We start from the raw sequence: 25,697 nt of genomic DNA, 5'->3' as shown, positions 1-25,697 counted from the left end.
ATGTTCATTCATGGGAAAAAAGTATTCATTCACTTTGGACTTCAATATGCCAAGAATATTTGTGGTAATCTATGAGGTAATCACTGTAAGAAGAAGAATAGTATGTATGGCTCATAAACTAAAAGAGAAGAAAATATGGATTAATAAATTATCAAAAAAAAAGACAAGAAAGGAAAGACAGAAAGCAAGCAGGGAGATGACATTTAATCCAAATGTATCTGTAATTACATTAAATATAATTAAATTAAATTTTAAAAAATAACGTTAAAAAAAGAAAGTAAAAGATGATTACAAAAGAAAAATCTTAAATTTGAGAATACAGAAAAAATGAAAGTGAAAGTATGGCGATAGATATACCACATAAGACACAAAACAAAAGAAAGCTTGTCTGAATATAGTTTACCATAGGAAACTTTAAAGCATGATATGGAGAGATACATACATGGAGATAAATGGATAAATAGGGATACAGAGGACTGAATGAATTAATACCTAAAAAAGTGTCTGGCACTTAGAAGAATCTCAGGAAGTATTGGCTCTTGTTGTTGCTATTATATTCATGGAAAAAAACTGAAAGGTTATGATTGCATTCCTGTAACCTGAACCAGGGGCATGTAGTCACTCAAGAGATACCTAGGGGTAAAATTGCCAAGACTTCATCTTAATTTACTATTTTTAAATAACCAGAAATTTCAACTAATAATGTTTTCTGCAGCAAGAAAGCAGTTTTGAAATTTGTATAATATTTTTTATGATCTGAAAACCTGTAGAACTTATATCTTCTAATTTGTTCTTTCTTTTAGATTGTATAGAAAATTTCAGCTGTAGCCCTTGGACTAGAAGCTGAGTACAATGCATTAGAGTTTTGAAGAAAAGTAATTTTTGAATTAAGTATTTGGAATATAAGAAAGGAAAGGTGACTGAAAATGGGGCGGAAGAAAATACAAATCACACGCATAATGGATGAAAGGAACCGACAGGTAAATGCAGACTTCAATTCATGTATTTAATTGATGTACAAATATATGTTTCAAAAGAACATAGGATAAAATGGTTGGATTTTTCTTTAATTTCAACTGAATATTTTTATTTCCAGATAAAGGAAAAATTTTAGCAATAAAAATAAATTGTGGCTTTTCATCATGTGCTTTAAAGAAACTTTATTTTTATTATTACGGAAGTCATACATTGTTAATTATAGAAAATATAGGTAAAAAATAAAGCAGAATCACTGCAATCTCACTCTACCATCCATTGTTTAGATTTATCATAATATATTTAATCTTTTTTATATTTTATTATGTATTTGATTTTTATTCTATATATTGATTATTGCTTAAAGTTATCATCTCTTAATTTATGACTGCCTGTTTTTATAAATGAAGCTTTATTAAAATAGTGTCATTCCATTTGTTTACATACTGCCTATGGCTTCTTTCATACTGTAATGACATAGTTGACTGGTTGCCACAGAGACTGTATGGGCCCACAATCCTAAAATATTTACTCTCTGGCCCTTTATGAAAATGTTTGCCAACATTTCATAGAAAGAAAAATTATTTCATAGAATATTGCATCTGAATTAATATTCAGGGCATATGCAAGGGGAGGGATGCTGTCTTTGGGAAAGTTGCATATCAGAAGAAGTTTCAAGAACAGCTGGGTTTCTGTAAGTTTACCGGGAACAGAACAGCACTGAGTATTTGTTCTGTAACGCCTGAGTTGTATTTTACCTGGCAATACAGATATAATAGGAGACAAAACTCAACTGAGCAGGTGGTAGGGAAGTTAGTGGGTGTCATTAGGGTTGTTCATAGACCAAACTGAAGAGGATCCTTATTTCAGCTCATGAAGATTCCTTAGCAAAAGCATGTGGCTCACACAAATGACCCATTATGATAAAGTTGTAGGAAAGGTATATAAAATAACCATTCCATCATTCTAAAGGAATGGTTTGATAGCAAACATTGTGACTTGTAAAGGAAGCATGGGGACCTGCTTTATGAGCATATGCAGTATAAATGTGAAATAGGGTTAATTAAGGAATAACATACAGGCAGCGAAGTAGCATACCTCGTAAGATCCTCTGAATTTTCATTATCCTTTAATTGGGAGTTCTGCTTTTTCAATCTGAGAGTGGCATTACTATACTGGACCTACAATGGTTACAGGGAAATGGGAGCTGGAGATAATGGGTAATGGAATCTTTTAGGTTGAGGAAATGATCTTGTTAAATAGATGGAGCCAGCCACTATAGCTTAGGGACTAGAATTAGCCTGTTTCTTCATTGAACTTACCTGTTAAGCCAGCTTCTTGCTGAGCTGCCAAAAGGGGAAAGGACTGTTTGAATTTCTCCTCTCAAACAGTTTAGGCAGAGAATGGAGAAAAGATATAAAAGAAATAGTTGTGCAGTGTATTGTTCTAGTTAGATTAGGCACAATTTTTCATAACCTAAAAGGGTATATTAATTTTACTGATTTTTGATTTTGTGGATTCTGAGTTAATGGTTTCATTATTTTGGTATTAATGAGGGAAAATTACTCTGTGTGCAAGAAAAGAGATACCATTTATCCATCTACATTTGAGTTCCTGCTACATCTGAGGGTCTGTTTTAGGTAGTAGGAACTCATTAAAAATGTACAGCGTACATAGGAGACTTAAGTATATTGCAAGTAGTAGTATGCTCAGGTGCTGAGAAAGAGTATGGAAGAAACCACCAACCTATGGTAGAATAATCCAGGGAACAATTCCTGGAGGAGGAGTTTTGAGTTGTAAGTATGAGCTAGCCAGATAAAATCACATCAGGTAAGTGGAACAGTGCATAAATAAGCTTGGAAGTATCAGTGTCATGCATTTGGAGAAAACCGTAAGTACTTAAATATGTTTGGAGTTAGAGTGTTGGGAGATGAACTTGGAAAATAAGGAAGGAACCATATCATAGGCCATTAATCTCATTTTGAAGTTTGGATTGTATCTTTAAAATGATAGAGAACCATTGAAGAATTTTTTAATAGGGCAGTGACATGTTGAGATTTGTATTTTAGAGCAATTGCTCTGTCAGAAATACAATTAATAAATAGAACATTCCATGTGTGGAGTGATGAGAACTGGGCGCAAAGGCAGTAGTGATGGAGAGGAAGCAGACAGGTGAGAGAGAGAACAAAATGGACAGCTAAAAAGCTAAAAAGCTTGATCTTAATTGGAAGTTCTGCTTTTTCAATCAGAGTTGGTTTTACATGATGTAGTTTTCAGTGGCATCTGATTTATGGGAGGAGTGATTAGTAATTATAACTTTTTTTACTGCATTTATTTATTTTGTTATTTCTTTTACTAGAGAAGTTGTAGGTTTACAGAACAATCATCCATAGAATACAAGGTTCCCATATACCACCCTGTTATTAACACCTTGGCATTGGTGTGGTATATTTGTTACAATTGATGAAAGCACATTTTTATGGTTATGCTATTAAGTATAGTCTATGGTTTAACTTTAGGGTTCAGTGTTTGTGTTGTGCCATTCCATGGATTTTTAAAAATAATTTTATTCTGTTAACATATATACAACCTAAAGTGTCTATCAACCAATGAATGAATAAGCAAAATGTGGTATATACACTCAGTGGAATATTATTCAGCCTTAAAAAGGAATGAAGTTCTTGTACATGCAACAACATGGATGAACCTTGAAGACATCATGTTGAGTGAAATAAGCCAGACACAAAAGGTGAAATATTTTATGATCTTGCTGATATGAAATCATTAGAATAAGCAAATTTATAGGGTAAAAATCTAGAAAATAGGTTTCCAGGAGGCAGGGTTGGGTAGGGAATAAGGAGTTAGGCTTAAAATGCAAAGTTTCTTTTTGGGATGATGGGAAAGTTTTGGTGGTGGATGGTCGTGACGGTAACACAACATTGTGAACATAATTAATAGCACTGAAATATATATTTGTGGTTCAAAGAGGAAATTTTAGGCAGTACCTATATAATATTAAATATGTACAGTGTCTGTGAAGTAGTGAAACTTAACACAAATATACACACATAGAAATACACACACCCCTAACAGAAGTAAAAGAGAAACTTGAGTAAATGGAGGGACATACTATATTATTAAATAAGATGACTTAATATTGTCAATTCTTCCTGTATTGATACTGCATTAAATTAACATTTTTGTAATAATCCTAGTAGGGCTGTAAATTAACATTTAATGAGAATCCTAGTAGGGTTGTTGGGAGGTGTCTGGCAAAATTAATCTGGAGTTCTTATCTGGAAGAATAAATGTATGGGGATAGTTAAAGAAATGTTGAAAAAAAGAGAATAAGGTTAATTTTCCTTACAAGATACTAAAATGTAACTATTGGAATCGTGAAGAATTTCTCAGATGCTTCAGAACTTTTCTGCAGTTACTTGCTTATTCACTTTGTGGGATGAATAATGCATGAATATTGAGTCTTTCATGATGTTATTTTTTCTGTAAACCAGATTAAGAAAGTAGTGGCTTTATTTTGTACAAAGAGGTACACATTTTTAAACATGTCATCATGACTTCCTTTACTTCTTTAATCATGCTTCCCTTTAGTTCTGTGAACATATTTATAATATCTACTCTGAAATCTTTTTCTATTAAGTTTAGCCTCTGGTCATTTCACAGACAGTTTTTATTGCCCAGTTTTTGGGCCATATTTTTTTTGTTTCTTTGCATGCATAGTAATGTTCTATTGGAAACTGGATGTGTCAGAGAATTTATTTTAGCAATTCTGTGTTTTGTCCCCATTTCCCCAGCCTAAGCTTATTACTATTATTTGCTTATTTATTTAGTGACTGGCTGGATTGTTTTAGTGAAATTTATTTTCCCCACACAATATTCAGTCACTGATATTGCTCCTCAGGGAGGTACAGCTTTAGGAATGCCCACAGTCACCCTGGGACACCAGTGGTAATCTTTCCTTGACCACACCAGCTCTTAAACTCCACTAATTTTGGAGGGTTCTGGTGATTTAAAAATATGTCCTGCAGCATAAATTCCTCTACGAACCATTTCACCCCTTGAAAGTTCTCCCCCCTCTAGAGCCTGGACATCTCTAGTCCCTGTTGCTTCAGTAGCTTTGAACAGGTAATGGTTGTATTTCATCTTGCCTTTACAGTTGATATCCAGTGGGTTCTTTGGTCTTCCACAAACTACTCTATCATACCTAGAAGCAGACCTCTGCATATATTTTAAGAAAATGCAAACAGTAAGGAAAAAAAATTTTTTTGGGTACAAAGAACAATACCTCAAAGGCCAGTATATTCATTACTTAGACGTAATGTCTGTTCTGACATATTTGTTGCAGATATTTTTCTTCATTTGTAAAAGACAAAAATTGAAAATGTGACATCGTCTTTATGATTGTTCCAAGTGTCATTCTTCCCCAAAGTATCACTTTCATGAATTTGATTTATATTCTTTTTATATTTATCATTTTAGCATATGTTATTTAATATTGTTTCAAAGTGGTTTTTAAAATTTACATAATGGCATTATCATTTGCATTTGCTTTTCCACTAAATCTAGTGTTTTTGAGATCTATCTGTGCAGTTCTCATTTATTCAGTACAACTATTTGTGTGAATGAATATACTTCAGCTCACTTATCAAGACCTTTGTTAAGGGACATTTAGGTTGTTTCAAATTTTTTACTGTTAACTGGTGCTGCAGTGTAAAACTGTGGACATGTCTCCTTATACATAAGTGAAAGTTTCTGTGAGAAATACTTACAGAAAGACTTGCTGGGTCAAGTATATGCATCATCAACTTTATTGAGATGTTTCTAAGCTGCCCTCCGAAGTGGTTATATCAGATCCACGGTAGTAATTTATGGGAATTCCTGTTTCCCCATATTTTTGCTTGTCCTTCCTTCCCCATCCCCTTTTCCTTCCTTCCTTCCTCCCTCCCTTCCTCCCTCCCTCCCTCTGTTTCTTTCTCTCTTTCTCTTTCTTTCTCTCTCCCTCTATCTCTCCCTCCCCCCCACTACCTCTCTCTTTCTTTTCTGGTCTGTAGAAGGTGAAATGTTAGGTACCTATTCTGGTGGTTTGCCCATATTCTGCTGGGTTGTCGATCTTTTTCTTTTCCTTGAAAATCTTTATGTTTTCTGGATATTAATTATGTATTATATCTTGTTTCCAATAGTATCTTTTCAACCTTTACCAAAACACTTTGTAAAGGCTTTTATGATAGGAATTACCAAAGTGTTTTTTAGTGGTTTGTGGTGCCTTCATCAGTACAATAGATTGTGAACGCTTTGAAATGTGTTATGGCTTGCTGTGTTTCCCAAATCGTAATCAGTTTTTGTAAATGTCCCAAGTAGACTTGAGATATTTATGTATTCTCTAATTGTTAGTTTCAGGATTCTACATTAGATCAATCTTACTATACCGTTTACATCTTCTATATTTTTTTCTGATTTTTTAAAATTTGGTTTGGCTCATTAAGACCTGTCATCATGTGCACTTATCACAATATTGGATTCAATTTCTTTATGTATTTTATTAATTTCATGCATATTTCTTTATGTATTTTTGGACTATTTCATTTGGTTCATAAATACTTAGAGTCATTGTACCTTCTTGGTGAATTTACCACTATGTATTGACTTTCTCTGTACTCAGGTTTGTTTTACATCTACCTTTTCTGACATTAATACAGCTGCAACATCTTTCTCTTTTATTAATATTTTCTTGATCTAGTTCTTTACATTTATTTGTAACCATATTATGTCTTTTATCCTTCAGGGGTGTGTGTTTTGTAAAGAACATATGATAAGATTTTGTTTTTATCCATTCTGATAATCTCTCACCTCAGCAATTTAGTCTGTTTTTATTCTTTGTCATCTTTTATATATTTGGACTAGTTTATACCATCTTCGCCAATTATTTCAATTTGTTATAGAGCTCCAGGCCTTTAAAAACAATCCTGTTACTCACTTCATTCCTCATATTATCAAGGTTCCAGCTTAGATTCCAGCTTCACACGAGACACCCCCCACACCCCCCCCCCCCCCCCCCGGGAGAAGAGCATGGCAAGAAGATACTTTCTCTGGATGATAATCCATCACCCTAGGAGTGCGTGGGAAGTCAGTACCAGAGGTTAATAAATCCCTACCTATTCTCTTTGGCTCCCATCCCAAGTATAGTTTTTGTGTTGTCCTGATTTTATTCTGTAGGACAGGATGTCTAGCTGCACCAGCACTGCTGCCTGTCCTTATTGTGAGGTGGCAAGCAGTGAATGTCTCAGGCAGTGCTGGTGAGTAGCACAAGCTGAACCCAAACTGCTCTTTTTAAAATCTATCTTCTTATAGTCCAACTGGCTGTTTTCTTCTTTAGGCTATAGATCTCCACACACAGCACCCAAATACACACTCCAGCACAACATCTGGAATTTTTCACAGTTTTCTCCATTAGTTTTCCTTAGACTTCATAATACCTTTAGGTCCCCCTGGGTTAATCCTAAGGGAGGAAAACAGCCACCCTGTGTTTACTTCATCATGTCATGAACCCTATCTCATAATATAAAACATTCATTGTTTACCCGCTGTCCTTTAGCATTGCTTCTGCATTCTTTTGCTGTTGTTTTTATATTGACTTCTTGGTTTATGGATTTGTTCAGTGACTTTTTTAGTGCCACCTACTACGTGCCTTTAGAGGCAGAGGATACAGCATTGAACAAATTCCAGCATTTTTCAATTGATATTCTATTTAGGTAACTGGATTTTGTCAGCAAGTAGATTTTTTTTTCCCAAGGAGGTATTATGAGTGCTATACTTTCTGAGATTTTTTTTATATGTTTGATATATTTGTTGCCTTTATACTTTAAGAGCAATTGGCTAGGTACAACATTCTAGGACTTTATTTCTTTTCTCCTGAACATTATAGAAATTATTCAGGTTCTCCTGACTTTGAATGTTGATGAAATTCTAACAACCCCAGGTATTTTTCTCCCTCCTAAGTGACTGACTTTCCCTGCAAAATTGTTCTTTCCTTGACCTGATGTTTGGTAAGTTAGCCTGAACATGTCATGAGTTTGATTATTATTCATCATTTTTTCCCTGGGAATGGTGTGGCCTTTCAACATTTTGGCTAATTTTTAACAAATATTTTCCTTTTCCCAGTTGCTCTATACTTCTTTAGTATGTTCATTATCTGTCATCCATACTCACTATCTGTTCTGTAATCACTGAAAAAAATTTTTTTATTTCAGATTGTGATTTTTTTTTTGTATTTCCTTAATGTAGTTTTTTTTTTTTTTTTTTTTAATTTTTATTGAGATTGTTCAGATACCATACAATTATCCAGAGATCCAAAGTGTACAATCACTTGCCCCTGGGTACCCTCATACAGCTGTGCATCCATCACACTTAATTTTTGTTCAGTTTTTAGAAACTTTTCATTACTCCAGACAAGAAATAAAGTGAAAGATGAAAAAAGAAAAAAAGAAAAGGAAACTCTAATCCTCCCCTATCCCTAACCAACCCCCCTCAATTGTTGACTTGTAGTATTGGTATAGTACATTTGTTACTGTTTATGAAAAAATGTTGAAATACTACTAACTGTAGTATATAGTTTGTAATAGGTATATAGTTCTTCCCTATATGCCCCTCTATTATTAACTTCTAATTGTATTGTCATACATTTGTTCTGGTTCATGGAAGCAATTTCTAGTATTTGTACAGTTGATCATGGACATTGCCCACCATAGGATTCAGTTTTATACATTCCCATCTTTTGACCTCCAACTTTCCTTCTGGTGACATATATGACTCTGAGCTTCCCCTTTCCACCTCATTCACACACCATTCGGTGCTGCTAGTTATTCTCACATCTTGCTACCAACACCCCTGTTCATTTCCAAACATTTAAGTTCATCCTAATTGAACATTCTGCTCATACTAAGCAACCACTCCCCATTCTTAAGCCTCGTCCTATATCTTGGTACATTATATTTCATGTCCATGAGTTTACATATTATAATTAGTTCCTATCAGTGAGATCCTGCAATAATTGTCCTTATGTGTCTGGCTTATTTCACTCAGTATATTGCCCTTGAGGTTTTGTCATCAACCCATTTTTTTTTTTTTTTATATGGTTTTGTTCACTCACCATACATTCCATCCCAAGTAATAATCGATGGTTCTCTGCATGGTCATACATTTATGTGTTCACCACCTTCACCACTATCTATATAAGGGCATCTACATTTCTTCCACAAGGCAGGGGGGAGAGTCAAAGAAGGTAGAGAGGCAAAAGAAAGAGGAAAAAAAATGACAGCTAGGAAGCAGCAAAAGGAAAAATAACCTTAAATCAAAGTAGAATAAAGAATCAGACAATACCACCAATGTCAAGTGTCTAACATGCCTCCCCTATCCCCCCTTCTTATCTGCATTTACCTTGGTATATCACCTTTGTTACATTAAAGGAAGCATAATACAGTGATTCTATTAGTTACAGTCTCTAGTTTATGCCAATTGCATCCCTCCCCCAATGCCTCCCCATTTTTAACACCTTGCAAGGTTGACATTTGCTTGTTCTCCCTCGTAAAAGAACATATTTGTATATTTTATCACAATTGTTGAATACTCTAGATTTCACCAAGTTACACAGTCCCAGTCATTATCTTTCCTCCTTTCTTGTGGTGTCTCATATGCTCCCCACCTTCCTCTCTCAGCTGTATTCATAGTTACCTTTGTTCAGTGTACTTACATTGTTGTGCTACCATCTCCCAAAACTGTGTTCCAAACCACGCACTCCTGTCTTCTGTCACCCTGTAGTGCTCCCTTTAGTATTTCCTGTAGGGCAGGTGTCTTGTTCACAAAGTCTCTCATTGTTTGTTTTTCAGAAAATATTTTGAGCTCTCCCTCATATTTGAAGGACAGCTTTGCTGGATATAGGATTCTTGGTTGGCGGTTTTTCTCTTTCAGTATCTTAAATATATCACACCACTTCCTTCTTGCCTCCATGGTTTCTGTTGAGAGATCCGCACATAGTCTTATTAAGCTTCCTTTGTATGTAATGGATTGCTTTTCTCTTGCTGCTTTCAGGATTCTCTCTTTGTCTTTGACATTTGATAATCCGATTATTAAGTGTCTTGGCGTAGGCCTATTCATACCTCTTCTGTTTGGAGTATGCTGTGCTTCTTGGATCTGTAATTTTATGTCTTTCATAAGACATGGGAAATTTTCATTAATTATTTCCTCTATTATTGCTTCTGCCCCCTTTCCCTTCTCTTCTCCTTCTGGGACACCAATGATACGTACATTATTGTACTTTGTTTCATCCTTGAGTTCCCGGAGACGTTGCTCATATTTTTTCATTCTTTTCTCCATCTGCTCCTTTGCATGTAGGCTTTCAGGTGTTCTGTTCTCCAGTTCCTGAGTGCTTTCTTCTGCCTCTTGAGATCTGCTGTTGTATGTTTCCATTGTGTCTTTCATCTCTTGTGTTGTGCCTTTCATTTCCATAGATTCTGCTAGTTGTTTTTTTGAACTTTTGATTTCTGCCATATATATGCCCAGTGTTTCCTTTACAGCCTCTATCTCTTTTGCAGTATCTTCTCTAAACTTTTTGAATTGATTTAGCATTAGGTGTTTAAATTCCTGTATCTCAGTTGAAGTGGACTTTTGTTCCTTTGACTGGGCCATAACTTTGTTTTTCTTAGTGTAGGTTGTAATTTTCTGTTGTCTAGGCATGGTTTCCTTGGTTATCCAAATCAGGTTTTCCCAGAGCAGAACAGGCTCAGGTCCCAGAGGGAAGAAATATTCAGTATCTGGTTTCCCTGAGGGTGTGTCTTAGAAAATTGCTCCACCCTTTAATGCCTCAGGTCACTGTGCTTTTCTGCCCAGCAGGTGATGCCTGTTAGCCTATAATTCTTGACTGGTGTGAGGAGGTATGGCTGTGTTCCCCCAGGCTCTGGGGTCTGGTTCTGAATGGAAAGGGCCCCACCCCTTTCCTCCTAGAGAAGACAGACCCCCCAGGTGGGTTAGCATTTCAGTGGTCTCGGTCTCTGCTTGTGCTGTCTCCACCCTTCCCAGAGTCACAGCCCTGGAAACTGAAAATGACTGGGACTTTCTCCACTGAGCCGAAAAAGAAACAGATAGTCCCCTTCAGACCCAGTCCAAGGCGACCCTCCGGCTCTCCAAGGTCAGTCGTCACCCAAAGCCTCTGTTTTTTGGGGATGTGTACCTGTAGTGAGCAGTTCACACTCACTACTTAAAACCCCAGTTGGAGCTCAGCTGAGCTGTATTTGCTTGCTGGGAGAGAGCTTCTCTCTGGCACCACGAGGCTTTGCAGCTCGGGCTATGGGGGAGGGGGTCTCGCGACTTGGATCCGCAGGTTTTACTTACAGATTTTATGCTGTGTTCTCAGGCATTCCTCCCAGTTCAGGTTGGTGTATGATGAGTGGATGGTGTCGTTTGTCCCCCTGCAGTTATTCTGGATTATTTACTAGTAGTTTCTGGTTTTTTGTAGTTGTTCCAGGGGGACTACTTAGCTTGCATTCCTCTCTATGCTGCCGTCTTGCCCCGCCAACCTCCTTAATGTGGTTTTAATCTCTGGTATGATTTGATTTTTTTCCCTCCTCTGTTTGCTCTTTCCTGAGCTGTACCACCTCACTGTTTAGGCCTTTCTGTTATCTCTTAGATCTTTGGCAGTGATAATAGATTCAGGTTAAAAAATGGCTTTTCTATAAAATTCTTCCTTTTTGTGTTTTACTTCCCTTGGCATTCTGCATTTAGAACAGGGTCTAGCTATCTGTTCATTCTCTGCTTTTTTCATAGCCCTCTCACTCTTGTGAATCTTGTGGCACAAATCAAAGCATTCCTCGCTGGAGCTTACCAAACTATGATTATCTCGTTTCTAAGGAAGACCGTGAGAGTTCTCTGAATCCACACTCATTTTCACTTAAATTTCACCATATTTGGCAGATTCAAATTCATGGTTTGAGGTTCTGAATTTTTCTTTGACGAAAACTTACTCTTTTCATGTATTTTATTCTTTTTTTTTTCCCATTGTTTTTAATGAGTTTCAAGAGATAGGAGTAGGTTAACTATGGCTTTACTCTTCCCTTTTGAATTGAAAAATAAATTCTGTGGTGTCTTTTGAAAATTTAACAGATCAACACAAAGAATTTATGTAATTTTAATGTAATTAAAATCTTCTATTTAAATAAGTATTTGTCTTGCAATAGCAAGTTGAATATTGAATTGTAATTATGTAATCAGTGTTCTCTAATTAGTTAATTTAGGTTACATTGTATTACATAAAATTTATGAATTAAAATGTGACTATATTGCAACATTGTTAATTAACACTGTACTAATTAGAAAAGGTTTCTGGTTTCCGGTTTTTGGTGTCTTTGAAAGCTTATGTCTAAAAAGAAAATATCTCTGTGACAACCAAAAATTATTTTTTGAATTGAAAACACTAAAATTGAGGCAAAATGTAGAGACTTTGAAGGCTTTTTCCTGCTGTGTTATGCTTTGTTACCATCTAATCTTCAAGGGAGATTACTCATATCTTAAGCTACATTAATATCCTTTCATTCCTTCTCCTTTTCCCATTGTTTTCCATTTCCTTTTGTTTGCTTCCAGAAACTATAAAAACAAAATTCTTCAACAGATATTGAGAATTTTTACTCAATTTGTAATTTCTATTTCATATTGAGAATTTTAAAATATCAAATACTGGCCATCATTCAAAGGTATTTCATGAAAACAAATTTGGATATGTGGTACAATATACATATAAGTATATTCCATAAACAGACTTAATTGGAATGCTTTACAAATGGATTCTTTTGGCAAATTACATTTTCTAGTTAAAGTTTAAATTAAAAAATCTTCTCTCAATTCTATTTTTCAGTCCACTGGCCAACAGAATATTTGAATATTCATATAATATGTGGAGCTTTGCGTACTGAAAAATATAAAGGTAATATAAGGCATTGAGAATATTGAGGAGATTAGATTCACATGAAATTAAGAGAATAAAGTGATTAAACTTTAAGTCTGAGGAAGATGGCTCTGCTAGTTTTTGCTAGTTGTTCAAAGATTGTGTGGGGAGACGGCACCCTGGAATGTCTTAAACACTGCCTGCATGGCCACAAAGCACATGAAAAGATGCTTGACATCATAGGGAAATGCATATCAAAACCACAATGAGATACTATTTCACACCCACTAGAATGGCTGCTATTAAAGAGCGGCAAATAACGTGCTGGAGAGGTTGTGGAGAAATTGGAACACTTGTTCATTGTTAGTGGGAATGCAAAATGTTGCAACTTCTGTGAAAGACAGTTTGGCAGTTAGTTCCTCAGACAGGTAAGTATAAAGTTCCCGTATGATCTGGCCATCCCACCTCTAGGTATATATCCAAAAGAATTGAAAGCAGGGTCTTGAACAGATACTTGCACACCAATATCCGTAGCGGCATTATTCACAATTGCCCAAAGATGGAAGCAATCCAGGTGTCCATCTGTCTGTGAATGGATAGATAATATGTGGTTTATGCATACAATGGAATATTATTCAACCATAAAAAGGAATGCTGTTCTAGTACGTGTGACAACATGGATAAACCTTGAAAACATCAGGTTTAGTGAAATTAGCAGACACAAAAGTTCAAATATTATATGTTCTTACTGACATGAAATAATTAGAATTAGCAAATTCATCGAGTCAGAAACTAGAATATAGGTTACCAAGTGCTGGGGTGGGGGCAGGGAATGGGAAATTCATGCTTAAATTGTACAGAGTTTCTTTTTGGGATAATGGGAAAGGTTTGGTAATGGATGGTGGTGAACAGCATTGAACTATATATTTGGATGTGGTTAAAGGGAAATTTTAAGTTGCATATATATTTATTATTAGAATAATGTTAAAAATATTTGCATGGCTATACAACACAAATAGGCAATTCTAATGGACTATAATTAATAATACAATTATAATAATAATCTTTCTTCACTTGTAGCAAGTATACCACACCAATGCAAAGTGTTAATAGTAGGTGGGGTATATGAGAACTTTGTATTTTCTGCATGATTTTTCTGTAAGCCTACAACTTCTCTAAAAAAACAAAAACAAAAACAAAAAGAATTGCAAACAACCAAACAGAAGAAACCTTACCGATAAGTATTAGTTTATAGAGGCCCTGAATCTTGTAGCTTAGGCCTCCAGTCCTATTCATTTTTTATCAGTGACTTGCAATACTGGAGTAAAATGGCAATTTGAAAAGAAAATTTATGTTTATTTTGCCTAATGCTGAAACAGGTTTATCAATACTAGTATTTTTTTAAATTATTCAAATTTCATAATATTTAAATCAAATGAAATTAAATATTGAATGTGTGCCAGTTTGAATGTATTGTGTCCCCCAAACGCCATTATCTTTGATGTAGTCTTGTGGAGCAGACGTTTTGGTGCTGATTAGATTTGCTTGGAATGTGCCCCACCCAGCTGTGGGTGATGACTCTGATGAGATATTCCCATGGAGGCATGGCCCCACCCATTCAGGGTGGGCCTTGTTCAGTGGAGCCATATAAATGAGCTGACTCAAAGAGAAGGAACTCAGTGCAGCTGTGAGTGACATTTTGAAGAGGAGCAAGCTTGCTAGAGAGGAACGTCCTGGGAGAAAGCCATTCTGAAACCAGAATTTTGGAGCAGACGCCAGCCACGTGCCTTCCCAGCTAAAAAAGGTTTTCCGGACGCCATCGGCCATCCTCCAGTGAAGGTACCTGATTACTGATGTGTTACCTTGGACACTTTATGGCCTTAAGACTGTAACTGTGTAGCCAAATAAACCCCCTTTTTATAAAAGCCAATCCGTCTCTGGTGTTTTGCATTCTGCAGTGTTTCAGGTACAAAAATTTATAAACCTTTTACAGAACAGGAGTCAGAACAAATTTATAGGAGAGATTTTTGGTGATCAAGGAAATGATCAAGGTAATGACTTCGTAAATCTGGACCTCCCAACATGACTTCCAAATAAATCCATACAGGAAAACAAGAAAAAAAATAAAACCACAAAAAACAACCTGCACACTTGGCACAACTAGAAAATAAAGAATGTCCAATATCACATAATCTCTAAGTAGAAAAATGAGCACCAAATCCCACTCTGCTAATTCTTGTACTTCTGTAGCAAGCCTTTGCAGAGGGCAAGGGCAGTTTGGGAAAAACTGTGTGCAGTAGAGAAGAGGAGAGCTTAAATCATAACCATAAAGAGAAAGACTATGCTAAGTCCAGAAATTCTGAAAAAGAGTCTTGGGATATCAGAACAGATCACAAATGACAGACTTAACAGTATATTTAGTTCTTGAGGAGGTAGCTCTGGAAAAGCAACTGTTTGAGGGAGAAGGGTTAAAAAGGAAGGCAGAATTGCCCTTCAAGAGGAAAAGAAGAAAAGAAATTTTAGAATACAAGAAGACCAAAGAATTTAAAAAGAAAAAAATCAAAGGATGCAAAAATCCTGCCTCCCTCCAACTGATAGTGCCCCCTAAAATCTTTCTGTTGGCGAGACTGAACTTCATTACAATGAAAGAAGTGCTTTTGAACCAAGAATATTTAAACCAACCTATGTTACCACTTTTAGTTCTGTCCATAGAAATACAGAAATGTAAGCAATCTTTATCTATACAAATTATTATAATGTTATAAGAAAGAAAACAGCACTTACTTAAAACAATTAAGGTAATCAACCTTTTCTCCAAAAATCAATGGAAAAGTAGAAAAACTGCTACATGACGTTCCAAACTGAATTGTTTAAGTGTTTGAGAATGTGAAGAACAAAAAAGAAATAAAATAACCCCATGGTTCAGAATTTAGAAATACTGAGAACAACAATGGATTTTAAAATAGGCAGAAGTGAAACAAAATGATTGATCTCCAGAAAGATTTAGAGAGAAGGTGATTGAATAGGAAGATTGGTAAACAAGATCCAACTTTGTATGGAAAGAAAACCGTGGACCAGAGTTAATATTTAAACAATAATAGAAGAAAACTTCCCATAACTAAAAGAAGATACTTTTTGAAAGGGCCCACTAGTTCCTGAGGATAAATGGACCTGCAGATATCAACTTTGAGACATATCCCACTGAAACTATTGAATCTTAAGATAAAGAATTTTCAGGGCTTCTAGGTATGTAAGAGCAAAACATGTACAAGTATAAGAAAATCAGACTGGCATCAGACTTTGCAAAAAGAAGATAAAAAGCAACATATCAGTAGAGAAGCATTTTCAAAGAATGCAAGGAAAGAAAGTGGGAAGTAATGATTTTATCATCTAACCAAGCTGTATTCCAAGTAAGAGGGCTATATAAAAAAAGCTTTAAATGCTTAAGGGCTCAGGGAATTCTGTATCCAGAAGCACTTATTGTGAAGTCTAGTAGAGGATGTGCTTCATATGACCAAGAGATGATTTGGGAAACTAAAAGAAAAAGATTGATGAGGAACATTCAATATATTTAACTGTAGGTTTGAACCTAAAAGATGGTGGAAGGTAGAATAGCAGCTATTTTATATATATATATATATATGTATTTGTGTGTGTGTTCTGACAAAGTGGAAATAACACAACTAAAATATGGGAGGAGAGAGGGAAAGAGGAAAGTAGAATAAGTTCAGATTGTTTCGACAATAGGTGGAAATTAAAGGATATCATTAAGAACTGGCAAACCAAGTAAAAGGTAGAGCATGAAAACAGCTGTAACTACAAAGATAAGCAGAATAGAAATGTAAATCTTCCTAAAGACCAAAAGAAATTTGAAAATTAAAAAAGCAGAAAAACCTCACATCAAATAAAGACAAAAATAAAATAGGAAATACATATGTATAGTTAGTATTAAATATTTATTAAAATATTGAAATAATATGACAAAGATAAGTCTAAGCATCAGCAGTCATATTAATGTGAATGGGATTAACTCACTTATTAAAAGACAAAAAATTCAGTTTGGTACCCAAGACCCAACTATAGACAAGAAGAGACACATCTGAAATGAAGTGATTCAGAAAGACCAAAAATAAATGAATGGTATATTAGGCAAAGGGAAACAGTAAGAAAATGGGTTAAATATACCCTAGACAACTTAGAATTCAAGCCAAAAAGCATTAAATGCACAAAGAAGGGCACTTTTTTAATGCTACAAATATAATTCACCTTGAAGATCTAAGAATTAGGAATATCTGTGGACTTCACACTACCTTCATAAAGCAAAAGGAAAGGGATACATGGAAACAAATAGAAACAAGCTAATAAGAAAACACATTAACACACTACTCTTGGTACAGGACAGATCAAATGTACTAAAAATAATTAAAAATATACCACATCTAAATAACAATAAGATCTCAAGTGTGTACATTGAACACTACATCTAGAAAATAGAATATACAAGTGCATGCAGAACATTCACCAAAATTGAACATATATTACATAATCAAAGAAACAATAAATTCAATTAAGGAGAAATAATAGAAATGCATGCTCATACCATGTAGTAAAATTAGAAATTGGTGAGTTTGTTTGTTTTTAAGCCATCCTATCTGAAAATTTGTTTCTTGAGAAGCTTGATGCCAGTCTAACAACTTTTGGGTGAAATACAAACTGAAATTAGATAGTTTCTGAAAAAAAACAATAATGAAAATTAGTACGTGTCAGTATTTACAGAATACATTTAATGTAGGAATCAGAAGAAAATTCATGGCCCTAAAAACTTTTATTAATAAAAGTGTCCACAAGGCTGTGGGGAATCAGGCGTTCCTGTATATTATGGATGAGAATATAAATTTGTATAACCATTGAGTGGGATGTTTGACAGTATCTAATAAAATTACATATGCATTTATCTCTTGACCTAGGGACTCTACTGTGGTCACTCAGGCTGAAGACAAAAGAACTGTCTTTTGTCTCTAGTTAGTAGCTTTGTTTTTTGCACTCATGTGTTAGCAATTCTGAAACTACTTAAAAGTGTATTATAAGATTGAGCAAATAAGTAAATGTATTGTGAATAACGGGAGCTGAGTTTCTGACTGTTGGAGAAGAGAGTTACAACTATGCAAAGGATGAAGGCTAGAATAAACCCTGTGACTCTGAGTTGAAAGTTTCATGGTTTTTAATATATTTAGAAGACTTAGGGTGATTTGTGTGTATGTGTGTGTACATATACATATATTTTCTAACTCAGTCTGCTGAGAGGGGCTAGAAGCAGTGACACCCGAATAACAATGGGCACAGCTACCATCCAAATCTTAGTTTCTAAATAGAGTTCTTTATTAAAAGGAATCAAAGCTCTTTGGTAGAATGACTGATTCTAGGGTTGGGACAGGGAAAGAATGAGATGAGCCTGGAACATCTCACTGTGCCAGCAAGTTCAGATAATGGTGGTATCATGTCAAATGGACACAGGAGCCAGCACAATGGAGTGCTCATTGGCCAAATCAGAGACAATTTGAACATCAAAATAAATAATGATTATAACCCACAGAATAAAATGAGAGCCCATAAGCTGATGCTGACATAAATTAATGAATGAATAAGTAAATGGGGAGAAAGGAAGGCACTCTCTCTTAACTATCATGCTAGCAAAGACACATGAAAATATTATGAAACTAATTTAAAAGTGTACCTTAGAGCCATATCAATTATATCAGATATATCAGACATATCTGAGTAATGGTCGAATGAGTAAAAGAAAATAAAGTACGAATAGAGCCCTATTTTTGTAGAACACTGACCAAAATCCCTTAAATGTATATACATGTATGTGTGTGTATATATGATTATATGATTTTGTACAGAAACATAGAATGAATAATACTAAATCAAAACGTGTTAAAGAGTTGTGTAGGTGCAAGGGGAAATAGGGAGCCAAGTAAAAGTTGTTATATTCCCTATATCCATTTATGTAAAATCATATATTTGTGTATTTATAAGTACTTTAGAAAACGATTAAATAACCATGGGAGGTTTATATTTTAAAGGTGAGGGAAGGAACCATTAGGAAGATTTGTGGGGACAACATTTCACAGAGAGGGAACAGCTGATGCCAAGTTCCAAAGGTGGGGAGTTAGCAGGTGGTCAAGGAAAACACACACACATATCACCAGTGTCACTTAGTAGTATATGGGAGAGCAAACTCAAGAGAGGTTGAGGCCAGATCATCTATCTGTGTTTGTGAGCCAGTCTTAATGAGTTCGGCTATTACTAAGTGCAATAAAAATCCGAAGCTCCCACCTCTCCAATCTGGAATATAGAAATAGAAGTCTGATTACAATCGGTTGAGTAGAGAATATGTGGTGTGCAAGTGGAGACAAGTATAGACAATTCTTTCAAAGAGTTTTATTCTGAGATAAAGCAAAGAGATGGGATGTAACTGGAGGGGTGATGTGGAATCGAGGGAGACGTTAGAACATGTTGATATGCTTATGGTCTTTGATGTAGTAGAGAGGAAGGAAACCATGACAGGACAAGAGAGAGTGAAGCCCTTAAAAAAGCAAACAGAAAGGAATAGGAACAGAGATGTCAATAATAACATCAGGGAAGGAAGAGTTTGAAAGGTACAGATTAAACAATTAAACTGATAGATTCAGTGACGGAAAGATGAAGTAGTTGCTGTTACTATTTTCTCAGCAGCTTGAAGCAAGGTTATCATCGGTCAGTAAAATTGAGGGAGAGAAGGTGGGAAATAGTTGGCTTGGAGAATGGAATTATGAAATGAAAAAGGGAAAGTATGATTATCAGGCAATACTGAGTGTTCACTTGAGATTTGTGGTCATGAATTTAGAGACACCAGGTGTGTGTGTGTTTCCAGCAATTTTTAGCTGCTTGCATACAGGGAAATACAGGTGTAACTATAGGGAAGTCAGTTCCTGGTAGGGTTTGATAGAGAAGGGCAAAGGGGTTAAGTATGTCTGCAAGGGAGTGAAAGTAGTGATGCACCATCGAATCTAAAGAGGGGAGGAAGGTCATCAGAATAGATAGTGACAAAGTGATGAGGTAAGTAGATTGGAAGACTTGATAAGTACAAGAATTACTGGAAATGAGAGGGCTGAGAGGGCTGGATGGAAGGTAGTCACAGTGGAATGGGTGAAATTGGGAGTTTGGAGGTTATGCAATTGCAGTCAGAGTTAGTGAATAACAAGTGGATGTAAAGATCCTTTGTGGTTGGGAGATCAAGGAACTGAGAGACGAGGGTATTGCATTGATTCTTGACACGGGTTCTGAAGACAAACGAGATAGGAGCAGGGCTAGAAGAAAAGTGGTCAAGTTATACTTAGTGCATGAGGGAGAGTGACCAGGGGGTCACTTGGTGCCCACCGCCAGGAGGCTTGTTGGGCATAGATTTTCATGGCATGAGCTTCAGAACATCTGGGGCTCTTGAAGGGAAAGGAAGGAAAATAGTTTGGAAGACAAAATAGGGAGCAAAAAGGACATATAGGGCCTTGAAGTGTGGAGGTTGAAAACAAAAAGATGAACAGATTCCAATTAGAAAGGAAATATTGAAAGAAGAATTTGAGGACATTGGGGAAGTTACTGTTCCTGGACTGAATTTCAGTGGGTAAAATTGAAGTATGTGTGGGAAGAAGAATGAGTTAGATTAGCGGATGTGTTTAGCTGTTTAAAGATTAAGGTCTGGGTGATGATGGATTACCTGGGGTGGAACTTTGGCTTCTGATGGGTAACAGTTTTAAGGTAGATGAAAAGGGCCACTGGACAACTATTTCCTTCTGTGCTTCTTTGTCTTCTGCTGTGGAATGGCAGCCAAGGATGGGGGCTGAGGCGACTGCTCCATCAGTGCCCTTGGCTATGTAAAGTACATGTAGGACTGGGGTCCTGGGGCCAGCTCAGGGAGGGGAGGCTCATTGGAGCAAGTGGCTAGGAACCTTTTCCATCTTCTGGAATCTGGCACAGAATAAATAGTGGACTTATCTTCAGGTATTCTATATTTAAGTACTAGTAATGCTTTTAATAAAGATGAACTTTTTTTCTTTGATTGTCTAGGTCACTTTTACAAAGAGAAAGTTTGGATTAATGAAGAAAGCCTATGAACTTAGTGTGCTCTGTGACTGTGAAATAGCACTCATCATTTTCAACAGTTCTAACAAACTGTTTCAGTATGCCAGCACTGATATGGACAAAGTTCTTCTCAAGTATACAGAATATAATGAACCTCATGAAAGCAGAACCAACTCGGATATTGTTGAGGTAACACACATATCTAGTAATGTCTAAATTACAAATACTAGTTGAGTCTTCTGTTTAATAACTTTAGCTGTCAGATTGCTTTTTATATCCAAAATGTAAATCAAGTATAAATATATCTTTTCTCTGAATCGCCTCTTGGAAGAAAGGTCTAAATATTGCTGTATGGTTGCCCACTTGCATTATAAACATTTCCTATTCATTCAAACAAAACAAACTAGGCTGTTTTACCATATACATCAGTATAATCTAACATTTCCTCTATGGTTACTTATTTTGTATGCGTTTTTAAATTAATGTTTTAAGAAATTGTATCACTTTAGGATAATATGAAGTTACAATTTTAGTAAGTCTTAATCATTTCATTCTATCAGTATCCACAACTTTCAACACTAAAGAAATAGAGGAAATGATGTAAATTATGTCTCTATTTTGTTAATAGAGGGGAAGGGAGATGTACTTGTTTTCTGTTTTTTCTGCTGTCCTTTTAGTATCTCTCACAGCTAATCTAAGTGAAAATAAAGAAAAGGAAATTTTTTTAGAGTAGATATCTATCAGGAATAGCATTTTAAATCAAAACCTTTGAAAAGGAGAACCAGTGTATTTTCCCCTTTAATTCTTTCCTGATGCAAAATTTTCTCATAAAGATATCTTTTCCATGTATATTTCTAATAGCATTTTTAAATTGGCTTCCTATTTACTTTTTTTATTATTATCTTCAGAGATTTTGTTTTCTCTTTATTCAGAAAAAATTTTCTCATTACTTGAAGAGATATGTACTTTGGCTTAGGTTGGCAATGTTAGAAAACTGTTTGAATGAGTTAGGCATTTCATTGTAGGAAGTACTGAAACCAGGCAGAGTTAACTCTAAAAAGTATAATTGAAGTCCCAATCCAGATTTAATTCTAATGATGGAAATTAATATAGAGACACTTTAGCTTTTTTATTGAGTAGAAAACTAATCTATTTGCCTCCCCAGATTGCATTTTAAATTTCACCTGTATTTCTCTGTCTTCTCTCTTCTGTTTTGGACAGTGATTGATGTAGTCTGTTATTGCAAATAAAAAAAAATTCTGCTACTTACATTTTTAAAAACAACTGTATTGGAAGTTTGCTTAGTGGTTTTGTTACTTTATATCAATCAAACAGTTGTTTCAAATAAGAACTAAAAGTGTAGCATCATTACAGCTAAGTCTCAACGTTGTTGCTTGATTTGCTCACACTGTTATTTAAGGTACTCACTGCTGTGAACCTCTCCTGAAATGGGTATGAAGCTTTTGATTTTGCTTTTGTTGATTACTTCAGATAATTTACCCAGTTACATCTTTAGCCAAACCCCTTAACGCAGTTGTTTTTCTGTCATTTGTAAATTGTTTTATCATATTATTTAGCATTTAAGGTCTGTCTCATCATTTATGTGCAGCATGAACTATGTATAGTAGACTTTTTCCCTGTTGTGTGTTATGAATTCATTTCATATTGTAATTTTGTAAATTAGGGATTGTTATTAGGGTAAACCTTGTAAGAGACTTCATGACTTGATTTTAAAGTGTAAATTATCTCTGCTGTTTAAAATACTTTATTTTAAAAGTCTGCATGTTTTGCCAAAAGTTCCACTGCCTTAAGTCAAACAAGGAAATAGAGTTGACTTTAATGTCAACAAAGAGTTATTCTTGATACCTTCATTATAGAAGGCAGCGGCCTCCTTAATTCTAACCACTCTGCTTTTTCATTGCAGCAGTTGTTGTTCTTGGTCCCTGGAAGTTGAGGGTACTTCACACAGCCTAAAGCTTACTTCCTTAGACAATATGAAGAATATAGTCTGATTTAAACCTCACAGCATTTTCTAACTACCTCAGCCTTCATCTCTGTTGTGGTCAGCATTCAAAGTGTAAAAGAGTAAATCCCAAATATTTTTTAGCAGTTTCCTGTATTACAGTCTGCTTCAGTAAGAAGGAAAACTTGCAGCTCAATTATCAATTAGGATTTTGATATTTTCTTTTTAATTGCATTTCTTAGAAGTAAGTAATGTGCATCTTACTAGTATTTCCTCATGAAGTTCTGGATTATATAAATCATTGAATAGAAGACACATTAGATTATAAGGGATTAATTTGTTATGGTAGGGTAAATTAATTCACCTTTTTTGTGTTAAACATCTTACTAAGTCAGTCTTTGTAATAAGACAGTGGTTGTTACACTTGTAAGATATGGTTTCTTTCACATATGAAGGTGATGCAGCTACATCCTCCCTATCAGTTCATACATATTCGAGTTATTTTTACCAGTAGTGGAATTGGCTTATACGTATGCATCTATAAGGGCTGTTGTAAACCAGAACTAAGTTTACAGGATAACAATAGTAACAGAGATGTGGAGAGCTTCCTATGACCTTGTGGGTACTTTACAAATATCACCCCATTTAAGGGTATTTGCAGAATACTATTTCAAGTGTGGGGTTTTAGTTTTTTTTCCTTTTTAATATGGTTTCCTTAAAAATTCAAACTATTGAAATAATTGGAAGCAGACTTTTTGCTGTCTGTTTGTTCACTGTCAAGAATATTTGAAGAGATTCTGTGTGCCGGGAATTCTGCAAAGAGATGCTATTATTCCAGTGCAAGCCATAAGAGTATTCTTCCTACCCATAGTTTTGTTAACCACTGGGATACTCTTTCACCAGTTGAAGATGTTATGCTGATAAACTTCTACCAAGTACATGATTGTGATGAGGTCACATAGCTGAATATATATCAGGAGTAAACTGAGGCACAAACAGCTATAAGTGATCTATAGAGGGTTTCCTTATGTAATAGGACCATCAGTGAAACTAACTCTGAAAACTTGAGCAACTTTCATAAGGCCCGTAACCTAATTTCACCTTATTTTTTGTTGTGTTTTATAGTTTTTAAAATCAGTGGGATTTTACTTCCTCCCATAATGCCAACATAGCCTTTGAACAGAGTCTTCAGTATATTAAAATGGAGTCTTCTGCAGACGTATTTTGGTTCTGTTGTATCCTATACACAGGCCCTGGGGAGTGTACTGTGAAGGGAAGACGTATGGGTGACTCTGCTGCTGGTCACGCCTGCATAGTCTGCAGCATAAGGGTGCACCTGTAACTCTGTGGAGTTTCGGGGCTCACTGCAAAATTAATATAGCATATTAAAAGTAGTTGGTATTTGAGTATTATGATTATAAACAGAGAGAAGTAGGCATGGTGCTCACATTTATCTGTCTTTCAATTTTGTTTAACCATGGATATTAGAAACTCATCTACAGAGTATTGTTCTTGCTTTGCCCTTTGTTTCATATTACCCATGTTTTTAAACTAGTTTCTTAAAATTTTGACTTAAAATTTTAATCACTTTTTAAAATTTGATTATAGTTGATAAATTAAAAAATAGAAATATAGCTTTGTGTTTTAACTAACATAATTTACATATTTTAGATTGCATATAGATACTTTAAATTAAGGTCTGCAGTGTCTTGTAGGATGTACATAATACTATTTTAAGAAAGCTGAATACATGAAAATGAGAACTTAAGGCAGTAGTAAGTTAGGGGGATCATCATGAGAGTAAGCTCTATAAGAGACTTTATAACTGGATTTCTTTGAATTGAGGACTATCACGGCTGCGTTTAAAATGACATCATTTTTAAAAATATTTACACACTGCTTTTCAGGAGTATATATTCCTTACAGAAAATGAGTTTCACTACTTTATTTCAGATATTTCGTTAGGAGACATTCTACAAAGAATGTCTTCAGAGACATACATTGTACCTTTTTGTGTTAGGCATTGGTGTGGAAGTAGGTGGCAGATTTTTATTTTGTCCTCCAAAAAGTATTAATTTAATTTAAATGCACAAAGAAAATGTTACAACCCCTAAATTGTCTTTTTAGTAAATTAATATTTAAAAGCTTGTGAACTGTTTGTGCAATTTTATAAGTAAATTAGTTGTGTCCTAGAGTGTCGGAAGCTAGAGATGAAACTCACTAATCCAAGCAATTGCTATTACACATACACAAGCATGTGTATAAATAAAATTTATACTAAATAAAAGCCTAGAACCAATAGAGGCTTTGGGGATCCACATCAAAATAAAAATTACACAGAAAGGCATGAAGTAAGGATTTTACCAGCTGCTACGTAATAAAGCCTGAGATTACTTTTGTATCTGTTTTTTTGTTCGTTTATTTTTCCTCTCAGGAAGAAATATTTGTAGCAATATTTGAAATATTAAATATTCCTGCTCATGATTTTTAAAAATAGTTGTAACTTGGTGGTGGAGAACATGCAATAAATAGCTTATGTGGAGATTTCAGATCATTGTGCTGTCATTTAAGGATGTTAAGATAGGGGCCAGGGCCATTGATCTCTCTTGTTAATATTTCATGAACTGTTCCCAAACTGAGGTATTTTCTTCACCACAGGAATACTACAGTACTTAAAAAAAATTTCCA

The 25,697-nt window shown here is 35.1% G+C and overlaps 1 protein-coding gene across 4 annotated transcripts in view; it reads left to right on the top strand.

Annotated features, from left to right (window-relative positions):
* Positions 1-25,697, top strand: part of MEF2A (myocyte enhancer factor 2A) — a 170,988-nt gene that overhangs the window by 68,600 nt on the left and 76,691 nt on the right. For all 4 annotated transcript variants that reach the window (XM_037832918.1, XM_037832920.1, XM_037832919.1 and 1 more), the window contains exons 3-4: positions 804-980; positions 21,032-21,235. In XM_037832918.1, coding sequence (XP_037688846.1) covers positions 927-980; positions 21,032-21,235 — 258 coding nt within the window. In that variant the 5' untranslated portion in view covers positions 804-926. The remainder of the gene's footprint in view (positions 1-803; positions 981-21,031; positions 21,236-25,697) is intronic.

Source organism: Choloepus didactylus, chromosome 4, assembly GCF_015220235.1.
Source record: "Choloepus didactylus isolate mChoDid1 chromosome 4, mChoDid1.pri, whole genome shotgun sequence".
Lineage (NCBI taxonomy): Eukaryota > Metazoa > Chordata > Mammalia > Pilosa > Megalonychidae > Choloepus > Choloepus didactylus.
The sequence above is the reverse complement of the archived record's forward strand: the minus strand, read 5'-3'. Positions and strand labels throughout refer to the sequence as shown.